Source organism: Trachypithecus francoisi, unplaced genomic scaffold (assembly GCF_009764315.1).
Source record: "Trachypithecus francoisi isolate TF-2019V2 unplaced genomic scaffold, Tfra_2.0 Lachesis_group12, whole genome shotgun sequence".
In the NCBI taxonomy this organism is placed as follows: Eukaryota; Metazoa; Chordata; class Mammalia; order Primates; family Cercopithecidae; genus Trachypithecus; species Trachypithecus francoisi.
This window is the reverse complement of record NW_022681457.1, coordinates 100,012,911-100,028,541: the sequence shown is the minus strand read 5'-3', so window position 1 is coordinate 100,028,541 and position 15,631 is coordinate 100,012,911. Positions and strand designations below refer to the sequence as shown.

At 40.7% G+C, this 15,631-nt stretch overlaps 1 protein-coding gene across 1 annotated transcript in view; it reads left to right on the top strand.

Moving 5' to 3' along the window:
- Positions 1-7,824, top strand: part of CLIC4 (chloride intracellular channel 4) — a 101,386-nt gene extending 93,562 nt beyond the window's left edge. Inside the window, exons 5-6 of the mRNA XM_033227770.1 lie at positions 3,378-3,559; positions 4,240-7,824. Of these exons, the coding sequence (XP_033083661.1) occupies positions 3,378-3,559; positions 4,240-4,404 (347 nt within the window). The 3' untranslated portion in view covers positions 4,405-7,824. The remainder of the gene's footprint in view (positions 1-3,377; positions 3,560-4,239) is intronic.
- The last annotated feature ends 7,807 nt before the right edge of the window (positions 7,825-15,631 follow it).

Below are 15,631 nucleotides of genomic sequence, written 5' to 3'. Positions count from 1 at the left end.
TGGGTGACAGGAGTGAAACCTTGTCTCAAAAATGAAAAAACAAAAGCTACAGCTAGAAAGTTTCTACATGTTTGAAAATTAACTAGTATATTTCTGAATAATCCACAGATTGAAAAAGAATAAAGGGATGAAAATACAGAATGTCTACATTTGTGAGATATGGCTCAAACCATGCTTAGAGGGAATTGTATAGTTTCAAAAGCCTATATTAGAAAAGAAGAGAGCTCAATATTGGTGAAGTAAAAATCAGAAATACTAAAGAACAGAATATAAGGAAGTAGAAAACAAACATGACATTGAACAAGGAAGCTAAAAGCTAGTTCTTTGAAAAGTCTAACAAAAAATGGATAAGTCCTTGACAAGGAAAATCAAGAAAAATGAGAGAAGACAGCAAAAACCAATATTAGGAATGAAAAGGAGGATTGCTACAGATGTTCCATTAAAGTGATTTTTGGAGGATATTATGAAAAAATTTATGCTTATAATTTTGAAAACACTGGAGAAATTTACAGAAAGTACAGTGTAACAAAACTGACACAAGGAGGAATTAAGTATGTGAATATTCTTATATCATTTAAATTTCTTATAATTAAAAAGAAAACTCCAGATCCAGATGGCTTCACTGTTGAACTCTTCCAAGCATTGGAGGAAGGAAGGTCATACTTGCATATACCTTTCCAGGGAACAAAAAGGGAATACTTTCTAACTTGCTTTTTGAGGGCAGGGAGCCTTGATACCAAAATCATATAAGAACATCAAAAGAAAGGACAATTTCAAGCCAATCTTTCTCAAATATAGATACAAAAGTCTGAAACAAACTATGCCAAATCCAGCAACATAACAAAAGGCAATACAACCACGTTGGGTTTCTCCGGAATGGAAGATTGTTTAAAAATTCAAAAATCTGACTGGTTGCAGTGACTCACGCCTGTAATCCCAGCACTTTGGGAGGACGAGGGCAGGCGGATCACTTCAGGTCAGGAGTTCGAGATTAGCCTGGCTAACATGGTGAAACTCCGTCTTCTCCACAGGCTCTTCCTCCTACCTATCCTTTAAATGATGTTCCTTAGGGCTTTCTCTAGGCCTTCTACTTCTCCTTTACTCCATGGTTTCAGTGTTCATTTATGTTCTCATAACTTCTAAACACATTACTCCAGCTTAGTTTGTGACACTTGAAAGCGTATTTGTCTGTCTGTTGGACATCTCTATTTACATGTCTTACAGGCACCTCAAACTCAGCATGTTAACTGAACTCATCTCCATAGCCCCTAAATCTGCTTCTCCTTGGGAAGGTAAATGGTTCAGTAATGACACCAGCATTCACCCTGGGAGTCTTTACTTTCTTGACCAGCATCTCTATACTACCCTCTGTCCCCAAGATCTAAACTCTCTGAGGATAGGAAACTATTATGCTTTATTCAACAGTGAATTTAACAATCCTTAGAATAAGACTTGGCATGTAGTAGGGGCTCAATTATATTTTGTCGAATGCATCTTTCCCCCTTTCTCCATATTCACTTTGGTTTCTGAACTCTGTTAGTTTTTATCTCCTAAAATCTATTCATTCCTTTTTATGCCTGTAACCCCTTACCTAACTAAGACTACCATGTGTTACCTGGACTACCATGAAGGGACCAAAGGCTGAGTGGGTGGCTGCAATTTGGAAGAAGAGGTTCGGGGTTAGGACATATGTACATTGCTGGTAAAATATCTTAAGACGCAGCATGTAAGCCTTTACCTTTTTCCTTAAAGGACACAACTGAATTCAGACTTAAAACTACAAAACTACATGGTTTGCCGCCTCATGATATTTAACTTTCTTTTGTGACCAGTTACCACAGTCATCTGTGTAAGTTCATCTATTCTGAGAGTGAGGGGGAAGGTGGATTGGAAGTAAAGGATAAGAAAGGATAATAGAAGGTCTGTCTGTTGTTACTCCATATTTTTAATGACATTCCCACCCCCTTTCTGCTGAAGGCCACTAACCTTGACTTTCCAGATATACAATGGTGCTCTGTCCCATGTTAGTGAATGCCATCAAAAATACGGAATAACAACAGACAGATCTTCTATTATCCTTTCTTCTGAATCTTGACAATCAGAATCATGACAATCTGAATCATGACAATCAGAGCATCTTAATCCATTTGGTTAAAGAGGCTCCCAGTTCAGTATTGAAAATTTGAACTCTTTGACCTTTGTGTTTTTTGTGTAAGATAGTGCTATTCTTGGCTTCCTGTGAATTATAAGACAGTTTTGAAAATCCCAGGTTTTCTGTTTGGATTGTTTGAATTGGTATTTATTTATTTATTTATTTTTTTTTAGACGGAGTCTCGCTCTGTCGCCCAGGCTGGAGTGCAGTGGCCGGATCTCAGCTCACTGCAAGCTCCGCCTCCCGGGTTTACGCCATTCTCCTGCCTCAGCCTGCCGAGTAGCTGGGACTACAGGCGCCCGCCACCTCGCCCGGCTAGTTTTTTGTATTTTTAGTAGAGACGGGGTTTCACCGTGTTAGCCAGGATGGTCTCGATCTCCTGACCTCGTGATCCGCCCATCTCGGCCTCCCAAAGTGCTGGGATTACAGGCTTGAGCCACCGCGCCCGGCCTTAATTGGTATTTCTTAACACATTTCTTGCTGATAAACCAAAATATTCCTGGGGGAGCAGGAATTAAAAATGAGGGCAATAATCTGTCTCTAAGATTTTTTAATCCCTAGATTTGAATTAATGTGCTTGCCTTTTCTCATCCATTTTTCCAGTTTAAATGTCAAATATGTTGGAGCATTTGTGTTCATGTGTGGGACATGTAGTTGTTAGCAAGTTTTTTTTTTTGAGACGGATTCTCGCTCTGTCACCCAGGCTGGAGTGCAGTGGTCCTATCTTGGCTCACTGCAAGCTCTGCCTCCCGGGTTCATGCCATTCTCCTGCCTCAGTCTCCCGAGTAGCTGGGACTACAGGCACCTGCCACCACACCTGGCTAATTTTTTGTATTTTTAGTAGAGACTGGGTTTCACTATGTTAGCCAGGATGGTCTTGATCTCCTAATCTCGTGGTCCGCCTGCCTCGGCCTCCCAAAGTGCTGGGATTATAGGCGTGAGCCACTGCGCCCGGCCAGTTGTTAGCAACTTTTTACAAACACCACTGTTTGACATTATTATGCTTATTTATACTTTTACCTGAACAAACTTGTTTCATCCCCACCCTGTCACATAATTAAGCTCTAGGAGAGCAGGGGCCTTGTCTCTATTGTTCTCAGTACCTTGTGTCAGAGTAAACATTTTTAAACAGTTACTGACTCAAAGAGTCATGCTTCTACATGCGGGCTTGAGTGGTTTTCCTTCTTACAGTATTCTCACCTTTTTCCTTTTTTTTCCCCCCAAGCATTGGAGAGGGGTCTCCTGAAAACCCTGCAGAAACTAGATGAATATCTGAATTCTCCTCTCCCTGATGAAATTGATGAAAATAGTATGGAGGACATTAAGTTTTCTACACGTAAATTTCTGGATGGCAATGAAATGACATTAGCTGATTGCAACCTGCTGCCCAAACTGCATATTGTCAAGGTAGGTCTGAGGGGGTGATGTCGCATTGCCATTGCCTTGTATTGTATTTACTAACATGGCATTTCCTTTGTGCTCAAGACATTTCTGATCTTATATGACTAGTTGTTTAACTCAATGCTGTTTAGGCAATAGTTGAAACACCCTAGAGTTAGTTAAATGGAAAATTATGTCTTAAAATTGAGGAATATAAGAAAGATGAATTTTTTTTTTTCTGTGACTGCCTAAAAATTCAAAGATATCATGCATGACTTTGAATTGGAGTTTGCCACACTGACTTCTGTTGTCAAATTCTGTTCTGTGATCACACCTGGCTTTCTCTATTCAAGGCAAAAAGTACTGAGCATTTATTATATGAGACACTGGGCTGAGCACATTGTTAAATAGAATAATAATAAGCACTAGTTGTAAATAAAGACCTAAGATAACAAAAACAGATCTAAAATAGTGTATGTGTGTTGTGAAGTATTTTCCAGTGATTATACTCGGCTATCTTTCTGGGTGTCCAAGGCAGTTATTTGCAGTCAGTGTCACACTTCTAAATCCCTGGTGTAGCTTGCAGTCTTGGTCATTATTTAAAACTGGTTAGAATGATGTAATTATTTGCTCCCAAATCAGAGATGTGTCTAGCTTACAAGACATAGAAAATAAGTCTGTTGACTTTTGATCTCTTTGTATTTCAGGTGGTGGCCAAAAAATATCGCAACTTTGATATTCCAAAAGACATGACTGGCATCTGGAGATACCTAACTAATGCATACAGTAGGGATGAGTTCACCAATACCTGTCCCAGTGATAAGGAGGTTGAAATAGCATATAGTGATGTAGCCAAAAGACTCACCAAGTAAAATCGCGTTTATAAAAGTGATGTCTTCATGTCTTCCCCTAAGAATATGCTTTCCCTAACAGGCTACTCCTTCTTATAGAGCAGAAATTGTATTTTGCACGAACATGCAGTTATTAAAGATTAGGATCAAGGATAGACAAGGTATAGTAGTTATCTTAAAATATACACTCCGAAGCAGTATTATTTTAAAATCCTTTTACCCTGCCTACCTCCCCTACCCGGGTTCCCTGTCTTTAATTTGGAGACACTCCACCACACACTCTTCACTTTAGAGGTAGCTTGCCATCTCTCAGGAGCGCTCACCGCTGTGTCCATTCACTGTGTATAGATGGCAGAACTTTTGAGGTGCAATGTTTAATTGTTAAAATAGTGGCCACGACTTTATCAGGCAGCCCCAAACTGGTGCATAATGCATGGTACAAGGAATATTTATGTATTTTTTGGAATTTTGTAATATTTAGTAAAAGTATATGAAAGGATTGCTACTGTATCAGAAATACTGTTTCAATTTAGTCTATCCTGGATATGTACTAACGACTATTACCACCAGAGAAGAGAGCTTTCTACAAAAGTCACTACAGATTTTGCTATATTGCTTTGTAGATAGATTTTTACTTTTGCCTAAAAGTATTTATCCTTCATACCAATTGTAACATCTGACACCATGTAGAAGCTAAAAGTTTAGAGGGAGTGAAGGTTTTCTCAAGACCTTCCTCAAGCATTTTATCTTTATAAGAGAAATTGCTGGGCACCTGATACTCTGTCTAAATATGTTTGGTTACATGTGTTTTGCCCTGTGCCATTCATTTGGAACATTATTGCTTTCTTTATTTTAAAAAGCTTGTTTTTAGGTAATCATAGAGCTTGCTATTTGTACATCTTTTGAGCAACACTACATAAACTGATTTTTAGTTGATTTAGCTATAGCAGTACAATGATTAGTAATGTAAAAATTAACACAGAAATTAACCTAAGGAATGAAGGGCTGATTTGTCAAAATATCAAGTGAATTTTTATTTCTAAAGTACATTTAATGTAGATGACCTAAAGAATGCATTATCCATCCTATATAAAAAAAAGATAAAACACAGGTCACCAACTTTCTCAGTTCACCCCATTTACCTTGTATAGAGGATTGTTCATTCCTCTGGGACTAAGTTATAGTTACGGTGAGTGTGTCTTTACTGTAGTTTTGCCTGATCTCACTCATTGCACTTCCTGGAGTTAAATTTTCCAGTAGCCATGTTGAGGAATAGCACTCTGCATGTTTTTGTTTTGTTTTTCGGGGTTTTTTAAAATTGAAGTCCTAAACCAGGAATTATTTGTGCTCTAACAAGGGAGGATGAACTTGCCGAAAATAAAACTTTGCCATGTGTTTACTCTTTTTTAAAAGACAAAAACAAAACCAGACTTTCTAAGTACTACTCCAAAGACTGTGATTGTGACTATAATACATTTTTGGTAATTTTTTTATACCTAATTTGTATAGGAAGTGCTATTTCTCATAGGCTGTTTCTTGAAATTTTAAGTTTATTGCTTTAAAAGGGCAGTGTTTCTCCCACTTTGATATGCTAACATTTAGTAAGCACTGGCTTTATGGAAGCAGCTTTTTATAAGTGTCCTGCATTTTTTGAACCTATCATTAATTAGCTTAGTATGAAAGATAAGAAAATCTCCATGTCGTATCCATTTGGCTTAGGGAGATTCTTTACCATACCTTTCTTAAAACTCTTTATTGCTTATCAAAAGTTTGAGTACCTGCTTTGTTTTTTTTTTGTTTTTTTTTTTTGTTTTTGGTAATTAAATATTGTATGATTTATCTGGTTCAAGGAAGAAGCACTAGTCAGTTATCTATTGAGAAATTATTTTGCAGTGGTTTTAGTGGGTGAAAGTGTCCCATCTGCACCAGTACACAGGCAGGCATTATCACTCTTCACCTACTTTTTAAATAGTGGCAACTTGGCATTCATTCTGGTGATACTGAACCTTGCCTCATAGCTTAAAGTATAAAAAAGATTCAAGAGCAGTAAGGTTTGTTCTTTCCAGTGCGTGGTGGACCGAGTGGTGCAGGGTGGAGGGCTAACAGAAGAAAGAGCTCCATTCTTCAAAATACGGTGATGAAAATTCATTTTGAAACTCAAATATTTTCATTTTGGATATTCTCCTGTTTTTATTAACCCAGTGATTACACTTGGCCATCCCTCTAAATGTTGAGGAAGGCATGTCTATTGTGATTTTGATGAAGACAGAATTATTTTTCTCTGTAGAAAGACAGATACCACTTTATCAGGGAAGTTAGTCAAATGAAATGGAAATTGGTAAATGGACAAAAGCTAGCTAGTAAAAAGGACGATCCAGCAACATGCTGTAACTCCATTGTATGTTTGTGGAAAGAGCATAGTTTAAAATCTTGAGAAATTTGGCACATAAAAGTTTTCATAGTAGACAGGTCATGCAGTATATGAATTGACATAATGGGAAAATCTGATTTTTTTTACAACGAATGAATCCATTCCCCTTCATTTAAACACCTTTTGTGTTTTACTTCAGTGAGGAGATTGGAGTCTGAATGGATCTGTTTTCCAAGACATTCTGAGAAATTTTTGTATTCAACAGTTGGAAAGCTCTCTATTCTAGCTAATAAAACTTCCCTTTTTTTTTTGATGTAGATGCAGATATTCTGTACAGTTCTGTTGTCTTTTACTAGGACTGTTAACTTTTATGATATAATTCAAATAAGATTTTATTTCTTGGTAATTTTGGCTTTCACAATTTATCTTTAAATCCTTGAGCAATCTGTATACAATTAAGAGATTTCTGACATTTATTCTTACACTAAGTGAATCAACTCTAGGATTTAGGTGTGTTAACTTTACTTTTGTTGTGTTTTGAATCTCTCCAGAGTTGCATGTAGATAGCATTTATTTCTGTGTACTTAAACCCATTTAGAAAATAACTACAAAGTAAAAATGTAGAGGAAATAGAAATGTATTTTTTCATGAACATTTTGATACAAATTTCATCATTTAATGATTCACCAATTTCTTGCATTAATTTGAATTAAGCATTTAATTCAAAGAGAGGGGAGCATTCATTATTGATATATGTGGGCTTTAAAAAACTCCATCCTTTATAAATAGTCAAGGTTTGGGCCACATAAATTATATTTTTATCATGGAAAAATTTCAACTCCTCAAGCCATCATGTTGAACAGATTGGAGTATTTTCTTTAGAATTTCTTGAACAGGCAAATGAAAGCTTATTATAGGATGCATGTATTTTCTTTTCTCTTTGGAACATCAACACCAGTATATTGCTGGCAGCTATGGTATTAAAAATAAAGTATATTTTCACTATCATAAAGGATTCTTCCCCCCCCCCCCCCCCCCCCCCCCATGAAAATAAACAACTTGGGGTAAAAGTGTTTTGAGACTACTTTTTTTCTATGGGTGATTCAGCACATTTAATAGGTTAAAGGAAAAAAAAACCATAGGATCATTTCAATAGGTACAGAAAATAACTTGATTAAAATATTCATGTTACTCATTCTTAGCAAAATAGGTACCTTTTTTTTTAACCTGATAAAGACTTTTATTGAGAACCTATAGCAAATGAAATAGAAGCTAGCTCGTTAAAGTCAAGAATAAGACAAGGTTGCCCTCTATCACAGCTACTATCCAGCTACTTTCACAGCTACTTTATTTAGAGATATCCTAGCCAATGCAGTAACATCAGTGAAAGGAATAAGGAATGGAAAAGAAGCAACAAAATGACTGCCCTTGGCAGGTAATGATGATGGTGATGGTGTGTGTGTGTGTATAAAATCCAAAATAACTTACAAATACTAAAAATAATTCAGCTGGATTTCTAGTTGCAAGATTGAGGAACAAAATTTAATGTAACTACTATATACAAATGGTAACTACATTGAAAGCCAATAGAGAAATTGGTAACATTGTTTTTTTCTGGAAGAGAATTGGGTGCCTGAGGTAAATAGGTGGGAAATTATCAAGGTATACTTTTAAGTTTTTAGAAATTGGTAAATATATTACCTATTCTAATAAACAAAGTGCTTTAAAAAAAGAATAAAGATCCTAAGTGATAGAGGATCAAATCAAACTGTGCAATTCCTAGCCAAGCATGGTGGCTCATACCTGTAATCCCAGCACTTAGGGAGGCCAGGGTGGGAGGATTACATGAGGCCAGGAGTTCAAGACCAGTCTGGGCAACACAGCAAGACCTTGTCTCTACGGGGGGGGAAAAAAAAGCCAACTGTGGTAGCATGAGTGTGTAGTCCTACCTACTCGGGAGGCTAGGGAAGGAGGATCTCTTGAGCCCAGAAGTTTGAGGCTGCAGTGAACTATGATTGTGCCACTGTACTCCAGCCTGGGTAACAGCAAGACCTTGTATATCTTTTTAAGTGCAATTCTTTATGGAGAAAAGTACAAGACATTATTGAAAGGCCTAACAGAAATTTGTTCAATGGATAGGCATACCATATTCATGGATGGAGAGCTCAAAAGCATGAAAATTTAAATTCTGACTATTTATAAATATAATTTCCAACAAGATCCTAACAGGTGTTTTTGGAAACTAGATAAACTGATTCAAAAATTCATATGGAAGAGTCATGCCCCCAAATAGCCAACATATATTTGAAGATGGGGAAAGAGAACTTGTCTGACAAGATACCAAGACTTACTAAAAACTTACAGTTATTGATGGGTAGGATATAGGTCACAGCAACACAATACTACTGCTGCAACAACCATAAAAACCTATTAAAACACCAAAATAGGCCAGGTGCAGTGGCTCAAATCCCAGCACTTTGGGAGGCCAAGGCAGGCAGAATCACCTGAGGTCAGGAGTTTGAGAGCAGCCTGGCCAACATGATGAAACTGACTCTACTAAAATTACAAAAAATAAATAACAATAGTGATGGAAGGAAGGTAAGTGGAGTTAAGTACTTGTAAGATTCTTACATTATTTGGGAAGTGGTAAAAGTACCAATTTAAGAAAATGATAATCACGGATAAATATCAGAATTTCTAGGGTAACTTACTAAAAGAACTACAAGAATAAGTAAAAATCCAAGACTCAAGGAGAAAATGGCAGTTTTAAAAAAGAAAGGACAAGAGGACCAGATGCACAAAAGACAGGACAGATAGGACAAATAGCAGAAGGCTAACTGTGAATCCAACAGTGTTGGTAAATGTATGAAATGTGAATGGGTTGAACAATGGTAAGTGTCAAACTGGATAAAAAAATCAAAACCCAATATATGCTATTTGCAGGAGACAAATATATGGGCTCAGAAGGGTGAAATTAAAGAATGGAATCGTTAATTCATTGACACAGTAAATGAAAAGATGTGACTATCATACAAAGTAGGTTTTGAGGCAAGAAGTGTTACTGGAAATGAAGAAGGATGTTTTACAATAGAGGATATTGATAATCATGAACAATTTATTCACTATGAAAATGTAACAGTCCTAAATTTCTGTGTATCTAATAACACCTTTAAATAAAATAAAAATTGACTAAGCTCAAAGAGAAATAGTCTCCAATTATGAGGACAAATTCCCCCTCATAATTGGGGATTCTTAACATAATTCTCAGTAACTGATAGAACAAGGAGGAAAACACGTGCGTGTGCACATACACATGTACACACATAGGAATAGCAGAAGAGAGAATAACACAACCACTTGACCTAATGGATGCATACGGAACCCTATATCCAACAACTGCGGAATGTACATTCTTTTCAAGTGTATGTGGAACTTTTAGTGAAATAGACCATATGCCGACCCATAAAACAAGCCTCAACAAATTTCAAAGGAATGAAATACAAAATACGTTTTCTGACCACAGTGGAATTAAACTAGAAATCAATAGTTGAAAGATACCAAGAAAATCCCTAGAATAAGGAACTACTTACAGTAGCCTACAACCCACGCTGATTTTTTTTTTTTTTTTTGACAGCGTCTCACTCTGCTGCCCAGGCTGGAGTGCAATGGCATGATCTTGGCTCACTGCAGTCTCTGCCTCCCAGGTCCAAGTGATTTTCCTGCCTCAGCCTCGCTACTAGCTGGGATTACAGGCGCCCGCCACCATGCCCGTCTAATTTTTGTATTTTTACAAATACAAAAACTGTAACCTATTGGCCAGGTTGGTCTCTAACTCCTGACCTCAAGTGATCCACCTGCCTTGGCCTCCCACAGTGCTGGGATTACAGGTGTGAGCCACCACATCCTGCGTGAAAATCTAAATTTTTAAATTGAACACACGTACTTATTATATACCAGGAACTATTCTAAACACCTTACATGTTAGTCTCTTTAACAATCCTATGAGATAGAGACTATTCCCATTTTATGGATGAGCTGAGGTATGTGGAGATTAAGAAACTTGCTCAAGAGCCTGGGAAACAGCAGGACCTTGTGTCTACAAAAAAAAAAAAAAAAAAAAAAAAAAAAACGGAGTATGGTGGTGAGAGCCTCTAGTCCTAGCTACATGGGAGGCTGGGGCAGGAGGATCACTTGAGCCCAGGAGTTCGAGGTTGCAGTGGACTATGATGGTGCCATTGCACTCCAGCCTGGGCAACAAAGCAAGATCCTGTCTCTAAATAAGAAACTTGTTCAAAATCCCACAGCTAGTAAACGACAAAGTTAGGCAATATAACAATACGCAGATAGCGCTCAGCAGTCTTTAAAAGTGTGTCTGCTTTCCTCCTTGAAAGAGTGGACTTGGCTCCCTGGCCCCTGACAACTAAGGTAATTGGTTGCCAGGTAAGCAGAGGTCCAGCTGGAATGTTTTAAAAAGAAAAAAACAGTAGAGACGGGATTCTGTCTGTGTTGCCCAGGCTGGTGTCAAGCCCCTGGCCTCAAGCAATCCTCCTGTCTCAGCCTCCGAAAGTGTTGGGATTGCAGTCGTGAGCTACCGCGCCCGGCCAAGAGCGCATTTGGTTTGTCCTGTGGGGCAGGTCTCTCGCACCAAGCAGGAGGTAGAGGTCCCTGGCCCAGAGGAGTCCTGCATCCCCCACCTCCTGCTGCAAGAGGCACCAGCTGGCCTTGTCCCTAAAGCCCCTGCTCGCCTTCCTGCCGAAGTGGCCAGCAGGGGCCGCGGTTCCCCTCCTTTCGGCGCCACTTCTGCAAGCAGGGCTGGGACAGCTGCAGGACCTCGTTAGTTTGGGGAGCTGCCAGACCCGATCTGCAGCGTTGTCGGCTTCCTTCCTCTTTATCAGATCTGTCAGGGCTGCTGCGCGCTGCGAAGGCGCCTCCGGCCTCCTTCCCTCCTTCCGGTGTCGAACGGACGCTCCCCGGCGCCGCTGCGCCCCGACACCTCCGCGCCCCGACACCTCCGCGCCTCCCCCGGCGGGGCGGGGCAGGGCAGGGACCCGCTCGCACCCGGGGTGGGGTGGGAGGTGCCAGCGGTATGGGTGTGACGGAGCCAGCCAAAGTCCACGCGAGGTCAGGTCGTGCGTGGGCCTCGGCGCTGGCACTTCTGCACGCCCCTGGTTCTCGGCCCGCCACCGGCAGCTAGAGGAAGCGCTTCGCCCGCGGAACCACAGGGCTGGGCGGCGGTTGGGTAGCGGCAGGGCGAGGGCTCAGCTGCGGTTGGCCCCGAGCCGCGTCCTTCTCCCGGGGGGCCCGATCACTGCCTGGGGACTCGAGAGCGCCCCCGCCGCCGCGCCCGGCGCCGGTTCCCCGCTTCTGAGAGCGCGCGCGGGAGCCCGGGCGAGCCCTCCTGGACACCCGGCACAGGTCGGAGCGCCGACTGCGGGAGGGGCCGCCTGGACCCTAGGAAAAAGGGCCACGGTTCCAGGTGGGGCGGTCCCCGCTCTGCTGACTCCGAAGGGCCTCACTTCTCTGCCAGAAGAAGCGGCACCCATCCATGGGGAGGGACGGCCTCGGGACATCCTTTGGGGAAGCCAGTGACACATTTCTGATCCAATTTCTTATAAAATAAGAAATAGGTAAACCTCAGTTTCTTTCTGTGCTTCCTTTGTCTAATTTCCTCAGTCAGATAAAAATTCTCATTAAACTCGATGTACCAGTTATTGTGCTAAAGTTTTTTAAATGTTTCAAGTCTTTTCATATTCTCAACAGTCTATTAGAGGAGGGACCCTTCTTGTCCCTATTGTTTTATATAAAGAAACTTAAGTCTAGAGAGGTTAAATAATTTGCTCAAGGTCACACCGGGAACCGATAGAGGTCATCTGGCTCCAGAGCTTAACGTCGCACTGGGTTGGTTGCTGTCACCTGCCCTGTGCAGGGTTTAGTGGAGACTCGGGGAGGCTGATTTCCTTTTCTCTTCTCTTCTCTCTTCTCTTCTCTTCTCTTCTCTTCTCTTCTCTTCTCTTCTCTTCTCTTCTCTTCTCTTCTCTTCCTCTTCTCCTCTCCTCTCCTCCCATTCCCCCCTCCCCTCCCCTCCCCTCCCCTCCCCTCCCCTCCCTCCTCTTTCTCTCTTTCTTTTCTCTTTTATTTTTTATTTTCTTTTCACAGACTTTCACTCCCGTTGCCCAGACTGGACTGCAGTGGTGCAATCTCGGCTCACTGTGACCTTCAGGGAAGCTGATTTCTTAGCCCAGGTGTGGAACTGCCCAGATCTCCTCAGCTCCCCAAGTGTACTCTTCCTCCTCCTCCTCCTCCTCCTCTTCTCTGCCTTCTCCTCCTCTCCGCCTCCTCCTCCTCCTCCTTCTCTCTCTCTCTTTAATTTTTTTAGAAACAGTGTCAAACAATCCTCCTGCCTCAGCCTCCTGAGTAGGTGGCACTACAGGCACGTGCCACTCCAAGTGGCCTTTCCCAGCAGGAAGTTTAGGAGCCTAATGAGGGCAATGCAAGCAGAAACAAATGGTTCCAATACCGTGCACCAAGTGCATTGGCACCACATTTCTGGGTAAAAGGGTCCTGCTTGGCAGGGGGGACTTTGAGGGGTCAGGGAGGGCAAAAGGGACCTCCCCCCCTCCTTGTCTCAGAGATGTTCAGGCAACTCCCTGCAGTCTGCAGAGGTCACTGTAAGCCAGCAGGACTCGTTCTCATGTGGCTGAATGGAGGTTTCCCAATCAAGGAAGGGACAAGAGGAGAAAAGCCCTGGGCCCTCTCCATTCCCTTCCTTCATAGACATGCTTTTAAAAAATGATTTAAAGCCCGGGCGTGGAGGCTCACGCCTGTAGTCTCAGCTGCTTGGGAGGCTAAAGTGGGAGGATCGCTTGAGCTCAAGAGGTCAAGGCTAGAGTGAGCTAGGTTCACTGTGCTGCAGCCTGGACCACAGAGTGAGACTCTGTCTCCAAAAAAAAAAAAGAAAAAAGATTTAATCTCATCTCTTAAATAATTTACTGCGGTCTTGCTGCCAATCTTTACCGATCCTCCAAGAATTCTATGGTTTATGCCAGCGTCATGAGTTTGCCTCTTACTATTTGTTTATTTTTGGTCAGAAAAATGTAAATAAATGTAAAAAATGTACATAAAGTGAAGCCCAAATCACTGGTGCACAGTATTGATTTGATTATCAATAGAGATTTGTTGTTTGTTCAATCTGCAGTGTTCTAAAGTTAACTTTCAACTTGAAATTCTAAGCCAGCTTGCATTATCAGATGTTTTTTAGAAACCATGATGGCATCAAGCTGGAAATATTCCAGGACTCTCATCTCATTGAAGAAAGAGCTAAGGATGAGTGACTCACTCAAGGCTCTGTTGGTTGCAGAATGGGGACTCCTTGGATCAGACTGTGTGTTTAGCATAAACATATGATGGCAACTAGGCTGGGACAGAGTTGCTACTAGAATGACATCTTTATCCCCTCTTGTCGGCTTTCAGGGAGTTCCCTTACTTCCTAAGGAATGGGCTTAAATAATCCTTGGCGACCAGAATCTTGATCTCATGTTTACAAATATATTTATCTAATGTTAAAACACACGCACTTAACTATATGGCATGCTCTATTCATTAAAAAATAATACTGTTGAATGCCTCCCGGGTGCAAGGCCCTGGCTGGATGTGAATTAATGAAGACACGTGATTTCTGCCTTTAAGAGGCTTCCAGGATCACAAGGGAGAAAAGACATGAGCACAAATAACTGGGCCATAAAAGCACAAGGTGAGAAACGATTCTCAGGAGACTAAAAGTGCTATTTATTCGTCCATTCACAAAAATTTATTGAACCTACTTTATGGAGATTCATAAAGGGAACTTTTCAGTAGGAAAACCAAAAGGGTATCAGGGAGGATTTTTTTTTTTTGTACAGGTTTTGAGTTTTTTAAGTGATTATCAAAGCAATTCTGCTCCTTGTACAAGTTTTGGAAAGTACAGAAAAGAGTAAAGAAACACATAAACAAATTTCCCCCAAATTTACCACCCAGAAACAACTATTTATAGTGTATTTTCCAGCCCATTTGGTGAGGATTTTTTTGTGCCTTTAAGGATTTTAGAGCTTAATGTCTATTACAAATCTGTTGTACCAGAAGCATTTTCCCACATCATCTGGAACTCTTGATTTTTTTTTTTTTTTTTTTTTTTTGAGACAGGGTCTTGCTCTATTGCCCAGGCTGGAGTGCAGTAGTGAAATCTTGGCTCACTGCAGCCTCAACCTCCTGGGCTCCATCAATCCTTCCCCTTCACCCTCCCAAGTAGGTGGGACTACAAGCATACACCACCACACCCAGATAATTTTTGTATTTTTTTGCAGAAACAAGGTTTCTCTATGTTGCCCAGGCTGGCCTCAAACCCCTGAGCTCAAACGATCTGCCCACCTTGGCCTCCAAAATGCTGGGATTACAGGTGTAAGCCACCACACCCAGTCTCTCTTGATTATTTTAAGGCTGTTTGCCTGATATTTTCAATCACAAGGAACCATCGTAATCATCTCACTCATTCCTGACTGTAGGACGTCGAGGTTGTTTCCGGCTTTTAATCACCACACATTTATGTTGCAGTGGACATCTCTGTACATACCGCTTTGACTGTACTTCAACTTCTAAGTTTCAGAGGAAATAATTGGAAATATGAACCAAAAGAAATATGAACATTTTTAAGAAGAATGATAAATATCACCAAAGTATTTGCCAGAGTTTCTAAGGAAATGTTAAAAAAAAAAAAAAGTGGTTGAAAGGTAGGAACATGTTCAGGCTTTTGATGAATCTCATCAAGTGGCTTGCAGAAATTCTTCATTAGTTTACACACCCCCAGTGCCTGTGCAAATGCCATCTCCTTATACTTCAGCTAAC